Raw genomic sequence first — 22430 nt, 5'->3', positions numbered from 1 at the left:
TTTACAATGCAAGTCACACTGGCACTGGCACTTGTAATTCCTTTCTGCCACTAGATGTTCTATAGTGTCCTGTCTTCAGGGCACTGTTCATCTTTGTGTAGCATCCTTGTCCTAAAAGTAGGGCTACAGGTAAATTTAGTTGTGCTAGGTGGTAGCCAGCCTGGCTAATTTGTAGTGTTTAGGGGTCAAATTGCGTTTTCCCTAATCCTATTGGCTGTGATTTCTCCCCTTTGTCAGTAGGTGGTGCTGTTACCTTTGACATTGAAGTGATGAGTTACAGTGAAGTTCAGGGTATGGATAAACATATCTTTTTCAGCCAATCAGACTGGTAGCTTTGCATGCTGGGAAAAGGTATATATCTGGAATAAGTCAGGTAATCAGGGTCAGTCTTCCACCCAGGGCTTTGGCCTGGGTGGATATGGGTACAGTTCCTGAAACCTGAGGCCTATCGAGGTGGATGCTGGCTGCTAGGCCTGTCTGAGGCATATCTGGGTGTTCAGGTTTATGCAGAGGTAAGCCTACCAAAGATCCAGAAATTATTCCAGAGGGGTGGAGTTCTGAGGAAGCACCAGAGGTGACTCTTCATGAGCTGGAGGCTATGAAGTTGCTGGGAGGACTTCAGGAAGAACTCCTCTAAGGGAATCTGTGCATGAAGTTGTGAGTAAAGTTCAGTTACTAGAGGAGACAGCCTTTCTTACAAAATACACATGTGCTGGTTCTGTTTCAAGGCTCATATTCCTGTACTGCTGTCTACCTCATCTCACCTATTTTTATCTAGGGAGTCTACCAATCTGCCTGTTGCTGATCGTTTATTAAGGGTGTCCCATGCCCGATCCCCTCTCTCCCACATTTTTCCTGTTCAAGAAATAAACTTCACTCTTTTTAAAGCATAAAAGTGACTGGCGCCCAATGTTCTTTTCTTGTTCATCACCCACCATGCCCATAAACCCATGGTGCTTCTCCCATTTCCTCTTGATGCCACATTTGGGCAGAAAGTAGAGGGAATGTTCAATAGGGCAGTGGATGCCAGTCAAATCCTGTAAGGAGGTTATCGCTCATCACCTGGCCAATAACATCCCTGCAGTAAAGCATGGTGGTGGCAGTATCATGCGGTGGGGTTGTTTTTTAGTGGCAGGAACTGGGAGACTAGTCATGATCGAGGGAAAGATGAATGTAGCAATGTACAGAGAAAATGTCTTAAAGATGTTATGAACACTTGGCGAATGTCCCTGTAAGGGCCATCCAGATTCACTACATTTTCCGCTTCACCTATGGACTCAATGTTTATTTAAATAATTTGTTTCCTTTCTGATTTTTTTTCATACAAAAATCACATTGTTTGTATTAACCATTGTGAGATTCACTCAATCATCTTTGTTCACTTAAAGTTTTAGAGCTGCACTTTTTACCTTTATTACTGTAATATATGTATATGTGTCCCACATACTTCCCAACTTTTTGAGATGGGAATGAGGGACACCTATAAGAAAAAGTATGCAGGCATAGGACACACCCCTTACCACGCCCCCTTAAAGTAAAATTGTACAAAAAAACAAGATTGTTTTTTTTACCACTACTATTCCTTTATATTGTTTTTAGAAATTTACAAATGCAGCTATTTAGAAACCAGATGAAAGGTTTAGCACTGGGAAACACTTTTTGATAGAAAAAAGTTAATTTTATATACAATTATATAGATCAAATCAAAATGAGGGACAAAGGAGAAGGCAAGAGGGACAGAGGGACATTGCTCCAAATCAGGGACAGTCCCTCAAAATCAGGGACAGTTGGGAGCTATGGTCCCTGATAATCATAAGTAGGTGCCTTCTGCCAATGGTAATAAGAAAAACTATCAATTTTTTAGTTTTTTTTTAACTGCTTGCTGACCGCCACACACAAATGTACATCGGCAAAATGTGCCTAGTGACTTGACATGGAGCTACTGCTTCCTGTCATTGGGAGCAGTGATCGCTGTCATGTCAGTGGAAGCCCACTCCCCCCCCCCCACAGTTAGAATCATGCCCCAGGACATACTTAACCTCTTGATCGTCCCCTAGTGTTTAACCCCTTCCCTACCAGTGTAATTTACACAGTAATCAGTGCATTTTTATAACACTGATCGCTGTATAAATGACAATGGTCTCAAAATAATGTCTAAAGTGTCCGATGTGTCTGTCATAATATTGCAGTCACAATAAAAATCACAGATCGCCACCATTACTAATAAAAAAAAAATAATAATAAAAATGCCATTAAACTATCCCCTATTTTGTAGACACTATAACTTTTGTGCAAACCAATCAATACACGCTTATTGCGTTTTTTTTTTTACCAAAAATATATAGAAGAATACATATTGGCCTAAATTGAGAAAGAAATTTGTTTTTTATATATTTTTGGGGGATATTTATTATAGCAAAAAGTAAAAAATATTGCTTTTTTTTTCAAAATTGTTGCTCTTTTTATGTTTATAGCGCAAAAGATAAAAGCCACAGAGGAGATCAAATACCACCAAAAGAAAGCTCTATTTGTGGGAAAAAAGGGACGTCAATTTTGTTTGGGTACAAGGTCGCACGACCGCGCAATTGTCAGTTAAAGCGACGCAGTGCCGAATTTCAAAAAATGCTCTGCTCAGGAATGGGGTAAAATCTTCCGGGGCTGAAGTGGTTAACCATTTGAGCAAATACCGCTGAGAGACTTATTCAACTTTATGTTCATTAATTGTCTCCTTCTCGGTTTCACATCATTGTAGTGTTTTTACAGGAGTTTATTTATTTTTAATTTTGTCTATTCTCAGGTTTTCCAAAATGTAAATATTTAAAATCTTATTCACTAACTTTATTTTATATCTATCTTTAAAAAAAATATAAATATATATATATATATATATATATATATATATATATATTCTTTCCCTACTCATAAAGAAAACTATCCAAATGTATATTTTTTAACTGAATCTATAACGGAGCAGCTATACATAATTACAGTAATCTTTTTAGTACAATGCAATTTTGATAAAACCAAGAAGCTATAGCATAGACCGATGCTTTTAAACAGTCATTTATTACAGTCCTATAATTGACCAAGCCACAAATGAATACTAAAAAATGATTTATTTTTCCAGCCTAATGTATTTAAATGAAAGAGATCTGAGATCAATAAGAGCAGACTTGTCCAGGCTGCATTCTGCTGTGTGCCACTAGGGGGCGTGGGAAGACAGAGTGTACCATAGCTGGAGGAGCAGAGCAGCAATAAAAAGCATGCAGGCTGTTGAAGAAGGAGCAGTAATTGGCTGTGTGCTCCTGATGTGCGGAGCATCCTTCCATCCTCTACCCATGAAGCTGCCTCCCTGCCTGGGGAATCTCATTCACTGACAGGTGCCTTGACCTGCCTGCCTGTGCAAGACTTGCAGCAAAGGATTATTGGAGTTACCATGAGCCAGTGCGAGCCTTCTGCGCCCCGGAATAATAACTGTCCCATCACAGCTCTAAGGAATGAGAGCCAGGACTACCTGTTCATGGAAGCGGAGGATGGGGCCGATAAATCTGTGCAGCACCATGGATACTACCACATGTAAGTGCCTTGTTGCTCTGTTTTTTAGAATCTAGGCCGAGAATGCGGTGGTCCACCGGCTGTCGGTGGACTACAAGTGCCAGCGGACCGCTGTGTCTGACTTAAAGGAGAGAAAAATATAGTCATTGTCATTGCTGATTTATATTTAAAATGGTTTGGTGTGGTCGTCTTGACCTGGAACAAGCATGCGGCCAGTGAAGTCTGTACTGCTATCCTTGCACGCTTGTTGCAGGTCAAGTGCCAGGATCTGGATGGTGATGCTGGAGCCTGAACCTGTTGAATTCAAGGCAGCAATGGCAGTTTTTATAAAGCAGGGCTTACAGGTTTACTTTACGGTAGCCGCAGACTTCATTGAATGGATGGATGGTTGGATGGATGTGCTGATGATGATTTGTGGAAATCTGTACCTTTATGGACATAGAAGACATTAGGTTCAATTCATAAAGATCTAAACCCAAGTTAAGGATCTTTATTTCATCCATGTGACTGTCACTCTCAAATCTCACTGGACTCACTTGAAGATCACTGTCACTTTTTTTTTTTTAAACAATACATATTCTTAAACTGGTGTGCAGGGGCGGACTGACCATTGGGGCACTTGGGCACTGCCCGAGGGTTCAGGGTTGCCTGCCTCAATAAAACCAGGGACAGTATGTAAAAATCTGTGTTTTTTTTGTTTTTTTTTATAAAAAAAAAAAATTAAGATTATAGCTGCCTTGCCTCTCCAGTACCTTTTCAGTGTGTGTATGGGTATTCTGTGTGTTTATACTGTGTGTGTATATTATGTGTCTGTGTGTGTATACTGTGTGGCCCCACAATCTCCTATTGCCTGGGGGCCCCATAATCTCCTATTGCCCTAGGGCCCCATAATCTTCTCCTATTGCCCGGGGGCCCTATAATCTCCTATTGCCCGGGAGACCCATGAGTTGTCAGTACGCCCCTGCTGGTGTGTGCCTATAATCCGCCTTATAGGTTGGGTACACATCTGCATACATATTTCCTTTACTGATCCCTGTTATCCAATGCTACAAGCTTTTGGAACTTCCTTTTGTAAAGAATATTTAGTTGGCATGAAAAATCCTCCATGAATGGCCAGCAAACCCATCAGAATATTGGACTCTCTCAATGCAGTCCAGAGGATGGATTTATAGGCAGATATTGGCCGGTGGTGGGAACAATGGTTTAAAGCGATATTACACTCAAAAACAAAGCTTTATTATATTTTATCTTACCAATTCTTAGATGTGGTGACTGCATTTTTTTTTGTTTTGTTTTTTAGTCTTTAGTTCGGCCAGCAAGTCTGTTCTTTTTCAACTTCCTTTAACCACTTGCTGAACGCTGCACGGCGATATTGGTCGGCACCAGGGGTGTTGCTAGGTCTACAAAAGATCTGGGGCTAGAGCCCATAACAGCGTAGTAAAGAAAGTCATACGCTTCGGCGGGCATACACATGTATATACAGTAATATACGTGTGTGTGTCTATATATCCCCAGAGAGCCCACCCTACATCAGGGCCCCCAGAGAGCCCCCCTTACATCAGGGTCTCCAGAGGGCTTCCTCCTTATATCAGAGTCCCCAGAGAGTCCCCCACTTACATCAGGATTCCCTGAGCCCCCCTAAAAGAGTCCCCAGAGAGCCTCCCTTTTAAATCAGGGTCCCCAGAGAACCTCCCCCTTGCATCAGGATCCCCAGAGAGCCAACCCCTTGCATCAGGGTCCCCAGAGAGCCTCTCCCTTAAATCAGGGTCCCCAGAGAGCCTCTCCCTTAAATCAGGGTCCCCAGAGAGCCTCCCCCTTAAATTAGGGTCCCCGGAGAATCTCCCCCTTAAATTTAGGGTCCCCAGGGATCCCCCTTACATCAGGGTCCCCACAGAGCCCCCCTTACATCAGGGTCCCCAGAGCGCCTCCTCCTTATATCAGAGTCCCCAGAGAGTCCCCCACTTACATCAGGATTCCCAGAGAGCCCCCCTTACATTAGGCTCCCTAGAGAGCCTCCCCCTTGCATCAGGGTCCCAGAGAGCCTCCCCCTTGCATCAGGGTCCCCAGAGAGCCCCCTTTAAATCAGTGTCCCCAGAGAATCTCCCCCTAGCATCAGGTTCCCCAGAGAGCCCCCCCTTGCATCAGGGTCCCCAGAGAGCCTCCCTTCCCCTTGGGGACCCCTGCAGACACTCAGGACTATGAGCCACAGATTCAGGGCTATAGCCCCAAAAGCCACCCCCTAGCAACACCACTAGTCGGCACAATGGCAGCGGTGGGCAAATGGGAGTACATGTATATCCCCTTTAATTGTCAGGGCTAGCGGGTACGTGCGCGCCCGCCATGTTACTTGCGTGACCGTGCCCGCAGGTCTCCCGGCGATCATGTCACGGAACCGCAGAATGGGACGTGCCCATGTGTAAACAAGGCATTTCCCCGCTCTGCCTTGTGACATGACAGAGATCACTGATCCCTGTCATCGGGAGCGGTGATCGCTGTCATGTGAGTGGAAGCCCATCCCCCACCACAGTTAGAATCACTCCCTAGAACACACTTAACCCCTTGATTGCCCCCCAGCAGTTAACCCCTTCCCTGCCAGTGTCATTTACACAGTAATCAGTGCATTTTTTATAGCACTGATCCCTGTATAAATGTGAATGATCCCAAAACAGTGTCAAAAGTGTCCGATGTGTCCGGCATAATGTCGCTGTGCTGATAAAAATCACAGATCGCCGCCATTGCTAATAAAAATAAATAATAAATATTACATAAAACTATCCCCTATTTTGTAGACGCTATAACTTTTGGGCAAACCAATCAATATACGCTTATTGCGATTTTTTTTACCAAAAATATGTAGAAGAATACATATCGACCTAAACTGAGGAAAAAATGTGTTTTTTAATATATTTTTGAGGATATTTATTATAGCAAAAAGTAAAAAATATTATATTTTTTTCTAAATTTTTGCTCTTTTTTTGTTTATAGCCAAAAAATAAAAACCGCAGAGGTGATCAAATACCACCAAAAGAAAGCTCTATTTGTGGGAAAAAAAAGGATGTCAATTTTGTTTGGGTGCAATGTCGCATGGCCACGCAATTGTCAGCTAAATTGACACAGTGCTGTATCGCAAAAAGTGCTCTGGTCAGGAAGGTGGTAAAATCTTCCAGGGCTGAAGCGTTTAACCTCTTGGCACTAGCGCCTCTCGGCCCTTTAAGGGGTTTATGACGCCGGGAGGCGCGGCGTGGCTTAAGATCACAGCCAATCGTGGTGGTCACTTGGTCTGAAAACTCCTAATCACAAGGAGTTATCTGGATCTTTCGGTAAAGCGACGGTAACTGTTTCGGGAGTGCGCGCTCTCAGCATAAGTTATATTGGGGGCGGTTAACGCAAATATGTGGCCCCCTCGGCGCTAAGGACCAGGCGCCTGAGATCCCGCATATTTGCGTCAGGCCAGCGCCAAGGTGTTAACAGACCAAGCTGTCCAGCAAAAGTGGGAGTTAGAGGATTGAAGCTAACCATTTACCACTGACAGGGGTGCTTACATTGATCGGCTTTTATTTATTTTCTAAAATCTTCATCCCAAGAGGTAAAAAACAAAAAACAAAAAAAAAACTACAGATTGAAATGAAAGCGACTCTTGTGTTTCTTTTTCTCCTGGGCAAACTGGACTTGGATTTATTTGATTTTGATTTATTTTAATTGTTTTACTCGCTTATTTGATGTTATTTTTCATGTGGTTCTTATGAGCAGCCTGCTATAAATGCCTTACTAAAGCAATCCTAATACTATGAAGCATTACCTTAGTACACTATTCTTCCATGCTTCAAGACTAAACATTGTAATACCTACAAAATCTGATAATATTTGGGTTCCCGAATTTGAAACATTAAAAGGAACTTTAATGGCGCGTACACACGACCAGACTTTCTGGCAGACAATCTGATTGTGTGTGGGCTAATCCAATTGTTTAAAAGATAAAATAAAAATCAGACAGACCTAGAAATAGAACATGTTTCAAATCTGTCCAACGGACTCAATTCCTATTGGGAAAACCATTCGTCTGTATGCTTGTCCGACGGACCATATACGACGCAAGGGCAGCTATTGGCTACTGGCTATTGAACTTCCTTTTTTAGTCCCGTCTTGCGTCATCACGTTCAAATTGAATGGACTTTCGAACGGCCAAGTCCGTTCGTTCGGAAGTCCATCGGAACTCTATCAGAACTCTGTCGAAAGTCCATCAGGAAGACCATCGGACCTTTTCTGCTGGAAAGTCGGGTCGTGTGTACAAGGCATAAGTGGTACTTGTACCATCAGATTGCTTATTATAGCTTCTCCTTTGTAATTGTATTATTTTCTTATTTTACTCTGTTTGATTATATTATTTTGTAATTTCTTCGAAAACAATAAAAATTCCATGAAAAAAAAGTGTAATACCGCGTACACATGACCAAACTTTCCAGCAGGAAAGGTCCGACGGAATCACTACGATCGTGTGTGGGCTTCATCTGACTTTTTTCTTCAAAAATTCTGACGGACCTAGAAATAGAACATGTTTCAAATCTGTCCGACGGAATCAATTTCTATTGAGAAAACTGTTTGTCTGTATGTTGGTCCGACGGACCAAATACGACGCAAGGGCAGCTATTGGCTACTGGCTATTGAACTTCCTTTTCTAGTCCTGTCGTACGTTATCACGTTCAAAACTAACGGACTTCGGTCCGTTCATCTGTGGGCAAGTCCGTTCGATCGGAAGTCCATCGAAAGTCCATCGTCCGTTTGCTGTAGCAAATTGGATCATGCTTTGCTGTTTTGTTTGCCTTCCTCTGCATCAACTGTAGGTATAGGATTGTGTATATAGGATTGTATGATTCCCCGGCTCTTCCCTTGGAAAACTGTAGTGAGGAGCAGCATTGGCCTCCTAGGGTAAGGCAACTGATCGCCGCCATCTGTCTCCCGCGAGGGGGGGGGCACTGATCGCCAACATCGGTCTCATGCGCGTGCGCAGGGGGGGGCCATCAGGTTTGTTTGCCGCTTCTCCAACGTATAACGAGAAACTCCACTCAGTGAAGCTCAATCCACCGAAAAGGCTCCGTATGGCATCCTCAACCTTTTCTTGTTTTTTCTTTCACCCCGGTGGATTTAGCTTTGCTGAATTTATCCGGACCTTCCGAAGGCTCTTCCAGTGAGTGGAGTTTCTCGTTATACGTTGGAGAACCACAGAGATTCTAGAATCCTGTCTGTTTTACCACCGCTGAAGCGTGCTTGCATCTTCTTTGAAGTCATCTCTTCCTGCCTAACCTAAATCGTGAGGCATTTGGCCCACACAAGCCTGATTGAGCCACTGATTGAGCCACTATCGCTGGTAAGTGGGTCCACCGTATCCGGTAAGAGTCCCCATCTACATTATTATTATTATTTTTTCACATTTATAAGCTTCACTGCCAGTTCCATCTTGTCTGCACTATTTTCACTTGATTGAAGACTCACCACCATTATGTATTAGAAGGACATTTTCTTTTGAATTCCAATTTTTCTTCTGCTCACAACAGTGAACACTGGATTTTTGTTTGTTTGCTTTATTGCTTATATGTTATGCATATATACTATTCAGTTTATCATTTTTTAGCGCTACACTATATTCTCAATGCAATGCAACACGCCTATCAAAATACAAAAAAAGGATGTTAGTATTTTGACCCTTGATGTGTGTGTACAGAAAAAAACACATTAAAATACATGTCAATATGCTTCAACACACGTGTGCGTTTTTATGTGCAATCTATGGTGAAGGAGACCTTGTTGTCTATAAAAACTTTTTGGCACCGTTTGGACTGTTTGTAGATGTGTAGTTGCCATTGGCTGCTGATTTCCAGGGACGGCACCTGTTCATATGTATTCCTGGAAATATCGCAGTTTCAATCTGCTGCAGTGCAACCTTGCTTTCCCTGCGTGTTATATACAGTATAATGTAGTGAGCCTTTACAGCTCAAACAGCTGGATTTTCCAAATGTAGTAAACATGCTATGATTGTGATCTTAGGACGGTGTCATACATGGAACTCGGGAACAAAGCATCCCTCTAAACTATTTTTTTATTTTTTATTTTTTTTATTATTTTCAGCATTTAAAAAAAAAAAAAATCTAAACATTATCTTGAAACATACAATGCAAAAAAAAAAAGGAAAAAGAAAAGAGGAAGAAGAGAGGAAGCTATTTAAATCTTTTAGCAGGCAGAAGTTACAGCATGCCGTGTTGGACATTGGGGTCAATCCCCTCAGGGCTTTATACGTGTGTTATTTACTGTGTTGTTGTGCTATTTACTTTTGACCAATCAGGAGGTATTGTAATCCTGAGCTTAACCCAAAAAAAACGAATTATCACCCTGTAGGACTCGTTCACACTAACGATTGATGGGCAGTGAAACTCCACTGTTAAGCTGTATTTTTACCACCCCCAAACCTTCTCTCTGCAGAGACAGCGGCTGTGGCTGCACACACAACGCAGCAGCCATGCTTGATTTTCGGCAGGAATTATACCCCTTGTTGCACCTGCCGAACATGGCCTATTAAAGTGAATGGGGCTACTCTGCAAATGCTCTGCAACTGCGTGCAATGCATGCAAACGTGGTGCTCTAGTGCAGAGTTCAAGGGGTTAAAACGGCCTCAGCTCACTGCCTCGCAATTGCTCTCTGAAGAGCGATCTAAAGGCAGATCGCTCTTCAGAGATTCAAGCACGTGTGAACAAGCCCTTAAAGACATAGTCCACCTTTTGCAAAATAAATAAAGGAACAAACAAACTAATTAAATAACAAATGACTAAATAAATGTACCCAATATTGTTTACAAAAAACAAAAACAAATTAGTATTTCTCATCAATTTGCATTGGAGACCGGAAAACCATTGTAACGTGATAAGTGAATTGTGGATGCAGCACTCTGGCTCCTGTGGGATCAGGTCTGTACTGAGGTATGTGTCTTCAGCTACAAGGCTGATGGAAGTATTCATTGACTTCAAATAAAGTGATGTCACAGCCCTTGTACTCCATTGAGAACGACATTATATTACCAAAAGTATTGGGACACTTTCCTTTACACGCACGTGGACTTTAATGGTATCCCAGTCTTAGTCCTTAGGGTTCAATATTGAGTTGGTCCACCCTTTGCCACTATAACAGCTTCAACTCTTCAGGGAAGGCTGTCCACAAGGTTTAGGGGTGTGTCTTTGGGAATGTTTGACCATTCTTCCATTTGTGAGGTCAGGCACTGATGTTGGACGAGAAGGCCTGGCTCGCAGTCTCCGCTCTAAATCATCCCAAGGGTGTTCTATCGGGTTGAGGTCAGGACTGTGTGTAGGTCAGTCATGTTCCTCCACCCCAGACTCACTCATCCATGTCTTTATGGACCTTGCTTTGTGCACTGGTGCACAGTCATGTTGGAACAGGAAGGGGCCATCCCCAAACTGTTCCCACAAAGTTGGGAGCATGGAATTGTCCAAAGTGTATTGGTATGCTGATGCCTTAAGAGTTTCCTTCACTGGAACTAAGCGGCCAAGCCCAACCCCTGAAAAACAACTTCGCACCACAATCCTCCCTCCATCAATTGTTGGGCACCAGTGCACAGAGCAAAGTCCATAAAGACATGGATGAGCGAGTTTGGGGTTGAGGAACTTGACTGGCCTGCACAGAGCCCTGATCTCAACCAGATAGAAGACCTTTGGGATGAATAAGACCTTGCTTTGTGCACATCATTTGGTGGGAGGGGATTATGGTGTGACAGTGGCTGTTTACAAGTGATCACTTCGTCAAATGATGGATCGATCACTTGTAAAAAAAACAGCATCATGTCCGGTTCCTCTCTCCCCTTCTCGTACTGATGGGTACAGTGTGAGGGGAGAGGGAATAGATCAGATGCAGCAGCGCTGTGGGCTGGATCTGTAGTGCCCACAGTGCTGATCTGTGCCCATTCCAGCACTCATCCAGCCATCCCATCCATACTCATGCATGCTCAGCAATACTCATCCATACATGCTATATGTTAAAAATATAGTATCAATGGACAACTTTGTGTAAAAAAAAAAAAATGTTTTCATTTTCTTTTCACATTTTCCAAAAACTTGTAGAAAAAAATGACATGTTCAAAAGACTCGATATGCCTCATAGATTATACGTTGGGGTGATTTCTTTCCAAAATTGGGTCCTTTTTTGGGCATTTCCATTGTCCTGGTTCTCCAGGGCCTTCAAAAGTTCAAGAGGTAGTCAAGAAATTAGATGTGTAATTTATGCTCTTAGAATGCCTGAAGGCGCTCCCTCAATGTTGGGCAGGCTGTGTAAAAGTCTCACATGCTTGGTATTGCCATACTCAGGAGGAGTAGTAGAATGTATTTTGGGGTGTAATTTGTGGTATGCATATGCTGTGTGGGAGAAATAACCTGATAATATAACAATTTCGTGAAAAAGAAAAAAAAATTACAACTTCGAAAAACTCACCATGCCTCTGTCTGAATACTTTTGAAGGTCTACCTTCCAAAAAGGGGTCATTTGGGGGGTATTTGTACTTTCCTGGCTTGTTAGGGGTCTCAAGAAATTAGCTAGGCCCTCAGTACTTCAGATGTGATCAATTTTTAGTGATTGGCACCATAGCTTGTGGACTCTATAACTTTTACAAAGACCAAATAATATACACTGATTGGGTTATTTTTACCAAAGATATATAGCAGTATAAAACTTGGCCAAAATTTATGAAGAAAAATTACTAGTTTGCAAAATTGTATAACAGAAACAAAATAAAAAATTTTTTTTTTGTTTTTTTACAGAATTTTCTGTATTTTTTCATTTGTAGCACAAAAAAAATCAAAAATCCAGGGGTGATTAAATACCACCAAAAGAAAGCTCTATTTGTGTGAAAGAAAGGACAAAAATTGAATATGGGTACAGTGTTGCATGACTGAGTAATTGTCATTCAAAGTGTGAAAGCACCGAGAGCTGAAAATTAGTCTGGTTAGGAAGGGGGTTTAAGTGCCCAGGTGTCAAGTGGTTAAAGTTCATGTGCATGTAAAGGCAGGTGTCCCAATATTTTTGACAATATAGTGTATGTGAGTATGAACACATAGGCTACCATAGTGGGGCATTTAGGGGCAGAAAAAGAAAATGTCAAACGCCTGTAAAACAGGCTGTGACCTCATAGACATAGTTTGTGGCACAGCTCCAAGCATGTCTGTAGATGCTCTAGATGTCTTTAATTAAATACAGGTTATCACAAGCAAATCAATCGCCCACTATGGGTCTAGAGCTAATATCTGCCATTCACCAAATGCTACGTGCAGCTATTTTTTGAATGGCTCGATTTTCCCTGTGAGAGCTGTGCCGAATGCACATCAGCCTCATCTGATCAGCATAGAAGGTGCAGGATGAGATTTATTTATAATAGTAATAATCACATATCGTATCACTACTTTACAGCTCAGACTTTTTGAATGAGAAGCTTTTTTTTTTAGTCTATTAGAGTCTCTAAGTTTTTTTTTTTAGTCTATTAGGTGAGATGAAAACATTGATGCGGCATTTGCCGTTGTCGTATAGTTTGCATAATCATTGTGTTTTTTTTTTATAACAGAGACTGGCTGATTTCTAGGCTAGGATTTGAAATATCCCTAGAAAAAGCTCTGAATACATTTCCGGTGTTTAATTTAATTGTGCTAATAATCATTGACTGCTACACGGCACTTTATATATCAGAACATCGTCTGGTGAACGCGCGGCGTCTAGTAACGGACTTAGTAGACGGAGTGGAAATTCGAGAGATGAGCTGTAAATTGATCCTCCAATCAGGTTTTTCCTCGTTAGGGAAATGATGAGCGAAATGAAATTAAGCCAGGCTGGGGTTTATGAGGCAACAGATATTGCAAGTGAAGAGATTTTCTAAAAATATTATAGAGTCATCTGTTCATATGTTCTGTATTTATTCTCCGTATTTATATACCAACAACAGCTGTGCATTATAAATGATTGGATTTGCGTTTAAAAAAAAAAAAAAAATTCTTGTTTTCACCTTTTTTTTTAATCCCATGTTGCATCTCAGTGCTGCTGATCTCCTGCAGCCTCTTTGCAGTCACTTCTTGTCTTTATATACTCTAGCAATGGCTATAAGGAATTTCTCAGGGCAGGTTTCATGAGGCCTCTTTCACAGGCTGTATTGCCCCCCAACTCATGAAATTCGATCCAGAGTGGATCACTTTTTTCAGCGGTGTGAGAGGGACAGTTTTCAGGTATTCAGAAGGCGACACCGCTGCCTCTTGAATGCAGAGCAAATTATTGCAGCCTGCAAACAGACCCTATGGGCTGCCATATCATATTGTAGGTGGGCCACCTGTGCGATCTTAGCCTAATGCCCTGTACATGCGGTCAGACTTTCCGACGGAAAATGTGCGATCGGATCTTGTTGTCGGAATTTCCAACACACAAAGTTTGAGAGCAGGATCTAAAATTTTCCGACAACAAGACCTGATCCTTTAAATTCCGATCGTGTGTAGACAATTCCGACGGACAAAGTGCCATGCATGCTCAGAATAAATGACAAGACAAAAGCTGACTACTGCCCTCTGTATAGTCTCGTTGTACGTGTTCTACGCCACAGTGTTCTGAACGATCGGATTTTCCGACAACTTTGTGCGACCGTGTGTATGCAAGATAAGTTTGGGCCAAAATCCGTCGGAAAAAATCAGACGGATTTTGTCGTCGGAATGTCTGACTGTGTGTACAAGGCATAATAGTGATAATGGGCCATGGCTGTGTAATCTGTGTTGAAATGGATACTTGCAGCCTCCGCCAGAATGCCTGTGTGACAGGGGGACATTACAGGAGCCCAATAGGGAAATGGGGAGGAGCGTGGTCACCCTATTACCATAGGTACCTGAACAAGGTAATATGAGATTTTAGTGACTGGGTAGCGGGTTGCTGCGCCCCTGCCGGAAACCTGTGGAGCGTGCCTGCGGGTCCCGCGGACTCCATGTCCACCGCCAATCAACAATCGCTCTGTACTAAGGCAGAACGGGGAACTGCCTATGTAAACAAGACAGTTCCCTGTTCTGCCTAATTACATGTCAGAGATCTTCTGTTCCCAGTGAACGGAAACAGTGATCTCTGTGTTGTCCCAGTGACCCCCCCCCCAGTTAGAACACACCCAGGGAACACACTTAACCCTCTAGTGCCCTCTAGTTTTAACCCCTTCTCTGTCAATGTCATTTACATTGATCAGTGCATTTCTATAGCACTGATCAATGTAATAATGTCACTGGTCCCCAAAAAGTGTCATTTGGGCTCAGATTTGTCCACCGCAATGTCACAGTCCTGCTAAAAATCACAGATCCCCACCATTACCAGTAAAAACAATAAAAAAAAGTCCCTAAATTTATCCTGTAGTTTGTAGATGCGATAACTTTTGCACAAACCAATCAATATATACGCCTATTACGATTTTTTTTTTTTTACCAAAAATATGTAGAAGAATAAATATTGGCCTAAACTGATAAATACATTTTTTGGGGATATGTATTATAGCAGAAAGTAAGAAAAAAATATTTTTTTTTTCAAAATTGTAAGTCTTTTTTTATAGTGCAAAAAATAAAAATCGCGGAGGTGATCAAATACCGTATATACTCGAGTATAAGCCGAGATTTTCAGCCTCTTTTTTGAGGCTGAAAGTGCCCCCCTCGGCTTATACTCGAGTCATCGCCGTCTGCCTGCCCGATCAGCGTGTCGAGCAGACAGACGGCGGCCATTCTACTATTCAAAAGCCGCGCCTCCCTCTCTGTGATAGGCGGAACACTCAATTTCCCAGCAGTCAGTGTTCCGCCTATCACGGACATCCGCTCATTCTCATACTATGGACGAGGATGAGAGGATGTCCTTGATAGGCGGAACACTGACTGCTGGGAAATTGAGTGTTCCGCCTATCACAGAGAGGGAGGCGCGGCTTTTGAACAGAGGAATGGCCGCCGTCTGCCAGGAGGAGAGCGTGGCACACAGAGGCTGCAGATTGGCACAGGTAGGCAGGGATGGACGGACAGCACAGCACAGCGACGGACGGGACACAGGGACACAGCGACGGACGGGACACAGGGACGGACGGGACACAGGGACGGATGGGACACAGGGATGGACACAGGGACGGACGGGACACAGGGACGGACGGGACACAGGAATGGACACAGGGATGGACGGGACACAGGGATGTCTCACCCTCGGCTTATACACGAGTCAATAAGTTTCCCAGTTTTTTTGGGGTAAATTGGGGGCCTCGGCTTATACTCGGGTCGGCCTATACTCGAGTATATATGGTACCACCAAAAGAAAGCTCTATTTATGGGTGGCATGGAAATTTATAGATAGGTAACTGCTATCCTCATATTGATTAGTGGTTCCAAATTATTAATAACTACTGCAGTAGGGAACAGACACAAAAGATACACTCTGCATCTTTCCAAATAACTGTTCTGCTTTATTATGACGCAATTCAATTTCAATTCAATTAAATTTCAATTTGTGTAATACACAGTTAAATGTAACCTTCATTTTACCATGTTTGGAAAACAGATTCAAAATAATTGTGATCACATTGTTTATCATTAAATTAAATAAACCAGCCCAGTGTGTTATAAATGTTTTGTCGCTAAAAAAAAAAATTGGCATGGTGTCCTTCCAGCTTATCACTGATCTCTCATCCCAGCTACATTCTTTCATGAGAGCGCAAAAGGAGGGAGTCATAGCTGCATACATGACACACACAAGAGATAAAACTAAATGTTCCAGCATTCACACACATACATGATTATCTCTCTAAAATCGCTTACATTTTTCCCATTTGTACACAACACATGCATATCATTCTCTCACTTTTTTTTAACTCTCTTTAATATTTCCTTGCTTTAAATTCTGCTTGACTTATTTTGTTCTTATATCCTTTGCATCCCATGTATTGTAATCCCATACTTCACATACTCTAGCTTCTATTCCAGCCATAGTGCTCATCCCATCTTCCTTCTCTGACAACATATACAGTATTCTGTTTTGACTTTACTAATTGCAGTGCCTGACCCCAAATTCATCACACAACTTAACATGAAAATGTCCATTTCTGTCTAGTGTTAATTGTCACCCTTGCTCCATCCATCCTGGTTCTCGAGCTGTTTACTCTGCATAGTTCTTAGTCCTTGTGGAATTTGGTGGTAACCCAGTTACCCATTGTGGATCCTAATCCTTAATCTAGGGATTAAGTATAGGCAGAACCACACCTTCGGTTCATAAATTTTATAGTGCTCCTCTTGCGCTGGGCATTTTTGAGGGTCTCTTACCCTTTATTCCCTTACTTAATTTAATGCCCATAATGACTGGCCAGTCTTCTCTCTTCTCTACTTGTGCCTATATCCTCTTGCCTCTAAACTACTTTATCTAGCAGATGTGTACTACATATACCTGCGAACAGCACTATTCTTCCAGAATGGACAGTAGACTGGCACAACATAACATATAATCACCAATCAATACATTTTGATTAAGGAGAGTAAAATAGGTACCCTTTGTCCCGAAAATGCCTTACCGATCAAGGAAGTCTCATAACTCAAATGTAAGCAAAAGGCTTAACTCAACCTGCTGATTATCAGAAATTCCCAGATTGTCTCAAACTCCTCGTCTCGGATTCATAAGCCCCATACACACTATCAGGTTTTCTGCTGATTTTTGTCTTCAGAGTTACCAAAACCATGTAGTCCAAGGGCCTGCTTGACTGCATACACATTGAAACTCCTAAGGTTTGACCTCATATTATATGGTTTTGGTAAATATGAAGGAAAAAATCTGCAGAAAATATGATAGTGTGTACGGGGCTTTAGGGTCACCGCTAAATCCACTTCTAGGTAAAGCTCGCCATCTGACATGGAAATTTATAGATAGGCAACTACTATTCTCATATTGATTAGTGCTTCAAAATTATTAATAACTACTGCAGTAGGGAACAGACACAAATGATACACTCCGCATCTTTCCAAATAACTGTTCTGCTTTATTATGACACAATTGAAGGTTGTTTATACACACCGTTACATAGTTATCAAGATAATATTTCAATTGTACATTTATGGTACATTTATGGTAACAAGGGGCGTAGCATAGGTAGGCTAATTCTAATCAGGACTCAAAAGAATGGGTATGGGTAAAAAAGGACATCAATTTTGTTTGGGTAAAGCGGCGCACGACCGTGCAATTTTCAGTTAAATCAACACGGTGCCGTATCGCAAAAAATGGCCTCGTCATTAAGGGGTCAAATCCTTCCATGGCTGAAGTAGTTAAAATTTTGAGGAATAGAAGAAAAACAATGCACCTTCAGAAGGTCCAGGCTAATACTGTTAGAACATATAATTCTAAATAAATGTGGAGGTGTCACAACAATAATTGAGATTCAAATATGATATTTTGGATATACAGTGCATTCATAAAGTATTCAGACACACTTCGCTTTTTCAAGTTTGTTATGTTGCAGTCTGATATTACAATTGTTTAAATTCATTTTTTCTCATTAATCTACACTCAGTTCCCCATAACGACAAAGTAAAAACAGAATTTTAGAAATGTTTGCAAATGTATGAAATAGGAAAAACTGAAATATCATATTGGCATAAGTATTCAAACCCTTTGCAACAACACTTGAAATTTTGCTCAGGTGCCTCCCATTTCTCTTGATCGTTGTTGAGTTGTGTAGTTGTGTAGCACTCACTAGTGTGCTAGGAGTGATAGTGCCTTTTTGTGAAAATAGGTACATTTCCAGGCTTGACTGGGAGCCAAGCCTGGGTGTGTTTTGTGATCTGAAAAGGGAGTGACTCAGAATAGAGCTGGCTGACTCACAGGTGGTGTCACTAGGTCCTCCCACTTATTTACAGAATGTTCTGGTGTTTTCTGGAAAGAGAGGTTGAGAGGGGAGGTTCTGAGGAGCCCTGACCAATCCCCAATCTGGATTGGCAGCAGGCAGGCCTACTTAAATACTCAGGGTCAGTCCAGCTGGGGAGGAGTTGAGTGAGTGGAAGATGGAGTGTTAGGCTGTCGGGGCCTTTAAAGGAGCTCCCCAGTCTGGGGGGGGGGGTGTCCTTGGGCCTGGGCTCAGGTGTAGACGGGAACCCTCTAACAACCTACAGAGGTGTCGTGACCTGGAGGCACAGGAGGAGCAAGAAAGGACACCCTCTGTGGAAATCTCCAAGAGTTCCACAGAGGCAGCCAAGAGGGCTGGTGAGTGTTCACACAGTCTGGAGGACTGGGAGGCAGGCCTGAGAGGACTGAGATGCAGCAGTCTGGGAGGGGTGCAGAGCCAGTCTGGAGGATTGTGGTGGCATAGACAGCTGCAGCCAGGAGGGCTGGCAGTGCCTGAAAAAGTGATACTGAGAGCAGTAGCCACAGGAACAGTTAGCACTGGAACTTTATATTTTTGCTACACAATAGGGGCTCAAGGTCCCTACATGCAAAGGGTATCTGCTTTAGGCCTGACTGAGTTAGTGTCAGGCCTACAGTGCTAGCTGGAAAGTGCAAGCAAGTGATGTGCTGGAGGTGTGATATTCTGCATGCAAGGAAGTGCTGGAGGAGAAGAGGAGATTGTATATACTATGGGTTTATATAGTTGGTCCCAATATTGCCTCACAGTTCAGAGAAAGGATTATTGTAAGGCAAAGATCTGGGGAAGACTACAAAAAATGTCTACTGCACTGAAGATTCCCAAATAGCACAGTGGCCGCCATAATTATCAAGTGGATGAAGTTAGACACAACCAGGGCTCTTCCAAGAGCTGGTCGCACAGCCAAACTGAGCAGTTGGGGAAGAAAGACCTTAGTAAGAGAGGTGACCAAGACCCAGACTGAGCTCCAGAGATCCTTGGGGAGATGTGAAAAAATTCCTGAAGGAAAACCATCACTGCAGCTGTCCACCAATCTGGGCTCTATGGCTAGGCGGAAGCCTCTCCTCACTGCAAAACACATGAAAGCCCACTTAGACGGCTCAGGCATTGCGCGTTGGTCCCCCAACCTGGGTCAATGGATCATGGTTCGTTAATAGTCTGTACTTTATGACACACATTCATTGTACCAGAAAAGTATATCAAATTAAAATGTCACCCAATGTGACAATGTCAGGACCATCGCCAAGAAGCTTAGATGAACTTCTGAATGTCCGCAGCCCAAAGAATCCATATACAGGAGACAATTATCATCCATTCATTTCATTTATCCATGCAGCAAATTTACTGCTGACAAATTACTGGTCTTTAAGAGAAGAGAAATGCTGCTGTGTTTGAAGTTCACATATACAGGCATATTTAATTTCCTAATAACTATGGGCTTCTCGGTGTCTGAAATAGATTATTTTCAAAGATATACTAAATGACAGAAATAGTGACATACTATAAGGAAATCTGGGAAAAAATAAAATAAAATAATGTATGCCCTTAGAGGACAGCTTAGCGATGTTTGCTTTGACTTTCCTACTGGTTATCAGTTTTGGTTAGTACTTTGCTGACTTAACATTATACGTTGCCTATTTGTACTTGTGACTATTTAGCTCTGCCCCTGCTTGGACAAACCATGAGCTTGTCATGTTTACCTTGAAAATTCAATAAATATATTGAAACAGAAAGCCCACTTAGAGTTTGCAAAAAAGCATCTGAAGGACCCTAAGACTTTGAGAAACAAGATCCTCTGGTCTAATGAAACCAAGATTGAAGTGTTTGCCTTCAATTCTAAACATTATGTCTGGAGGAAACCAGGCATCACTCATCACCCGCCCAATACCATCCCAGTGAAGCATGGTGATGGCAGCATCAACTTCCATCATGACAATGCTCCTAAGCATACAGCCAAGACAACACAGGAGTGGCTTAGGGACAACTCTGTGAATTTTCTAGGCGTGGTCCAGCCAGAGCCCTGACTTGAACCCTATTGAATATCTCTGAAGAGACCTGAAAATGGCTGTCCACCCACAATCCACATCCAACCTGACTGAGCTTAAGAAGATTTGCAAAGAAGAATGGCAGAAAATCCCCCATTCCAGATGTGCAAAGCTTGTCGCGTCATACCCAAAAAGACTCGGGGCTGTAATTGCTGCCAAAGGCGCTTCAACAACAAAGTATTGAGTAAAGGGTCTGAATACTTTTGAAACCACTTGGTATTATTATGTAAACCATTACACCTTGTGTTTTCTGTCCCCTTTGCCCCTTTTTCTTTTTCTGTATCCTGATTTGTTCTGTTTTTTTTTTTACCAGATGAAAATAAATTAATAAAAATATATTAAACCTAAAGGGTCCTGAGTACATGTGACATTTCAGTTTTTTGTTTTTAAGAAATTCACAAACATTTCTAATATTCTGTTTTCACGTTGTCAATATGGGGTACTGATTTTAGATGATTGAGAATTTTTTTTATTTAAACAACTGTAGTATCACACTGCAAATAACAAAATTTAAAAAAGTGAAGGGGGTCTGAATACTTTATGAATGCTCTGTAGGTAGTCCCTGGTCCCCTGGTTACTGAAACCATGAGATCTTATTTCCTTAATTCCCTCTTCTGTTTCTGCAACCTGTGAGTGTGGGGTATTTGGTTGTAGGTGGAGCCTAGCTGGCTGTGTGGGTCTCCGACTTCTTAAAAGATAAGTTCACCTATTATAAAAAGAAATAATAAATGCATATCTTTTTGCAGGTAAAAAAAAAAAGTGCATTTATTTTTCTACACTACAACCTGTAAAACATTGCTCCCAGCAGATTGCGGTTGCAATGACAGGATCCTGCAGACTCTCAGTACACTGTCTGCATGTACCTCCGATATGGGTAGGTAGTTCATTGCAGGAAGAATCAATGAACTACAACAGTGCTTACCAGAGCCCTCACAGTTCATTGAGTACTACAAGCCATCGGCCGCAGTTGACGATGGGACTCATTCCCAGAAATCTATAAATGAATGACGTGGCTGCGTGGGGAGAGTCCTGCACAGCCACACTGTTTTTAAATTAAGACAGCGGGTGCAGGGAGAATATCCCCCTCCTGCTGTCACAGGGAAGGGGGAAGAGTAGGCAGGAACTGGGACATGTTAGAAGTGCTGTTTTAGACCGTGTTTTATGTTACACCCATGCTTAGGGTGTGACATAAGACATGATCACATACAGCATCCTATTAACTGCCCTCTCTTATCTAAATTGTGATGTGGAACAACATTCTGTTATTTGAATTTAGTGCTTCTGTGCAGGCGGAGCCCGCACAGCTATGTTATCAAAGATCCATCAATGGCAAATACTATAAGTCCCATCTTCCATCGCAACAGAGGGACTAAAAGAGTGTGTTGATTGCAGGGCAGTGACACACTACAACTGTAGTACTGCTATACTTCCTCCAGCTCTATAACAATACCATATGAGCCTATGCATTTCACCCATTAGGTATTGATTGCAGGTGCAATGCTCTCCAGGCTTCTGCACACAAAAAAAAGTAAATGGACATTGATCGATTTTGCTGTATTTACTACTTTTTTGCATAAGGTGGACTGTCGCTTTAAACCCCTATTACAGAACCCTGTCATTGCATTTACCAATATATAGTGAAATACTTACAGCTTGCCGCACACAAAATAAGGGTATTCTATAGGTCTATAGTAGGTATACTGTGCCGTTCTTAACCCCTGTATTCCTGTGCTGTATTTGTGAAGAATACAGTAAATATAACTGCTTACAGTATACATTTGTGCTCTTAAGTTTACATACTCTGGCAGAATTTATGATTTTTTGGCCATTTTTCAGAGAATATGAATGATAACTCAAAAACTTTTACAGGCGGTCCCCTGGTTACTAACGACTCCAACTTA

General features: G+C 42.1%; 1 protein-coding gene across 2 annotated transcripts in view; it reads left to right on the top strand.

Annotated features, from left to right (window-relative positions):
- The first annotated feature begins 3273 nt into the window (after positions 1-3273).
- TRPC6 (transient receptor potential cation channel subfamily C member 6) overlaps positions 3274-22430 on the top strand; it is a 363118-nt gene continuing 343961 nt past the window's right edge. For both annotated transcript variants that reach the window (XM_077484400.1, XM_077484401.1), the window contains exon 1: positions 3274-3576. In XM_077484400.1, coding sequence (XP_077340526.1) covers positions 3437-3576 — 140 coding nt within the window. In that variant the 5' untranslated portion in view covers positions 3274-3436. The remainder of the gene's footprint in view (positions 3577-22430) is intronic.

The sequence above is a fragment of the Lithobates pipiens genome, unplaced genomic scaffold (assembly GCF_037356315.1).
Source record: "Lithobates pipiens isolate NorthernLeopardFrog02 unplaced genomic scaffold, aLitPip1_a1.2 Scaffold_16, whole genome shotgun sequence".
Lineage (NCBI taxonomy): Eukaryota > Metazoa > Chordata > Amphibia > Anura > Ranidae > Lithobates > Lithobates pipiens.
The sequence above is the reverse complement of the archived record's forward strand: the minus strand, read 5'-3'. Positions and strand labels throughout refer to the sequence as shown.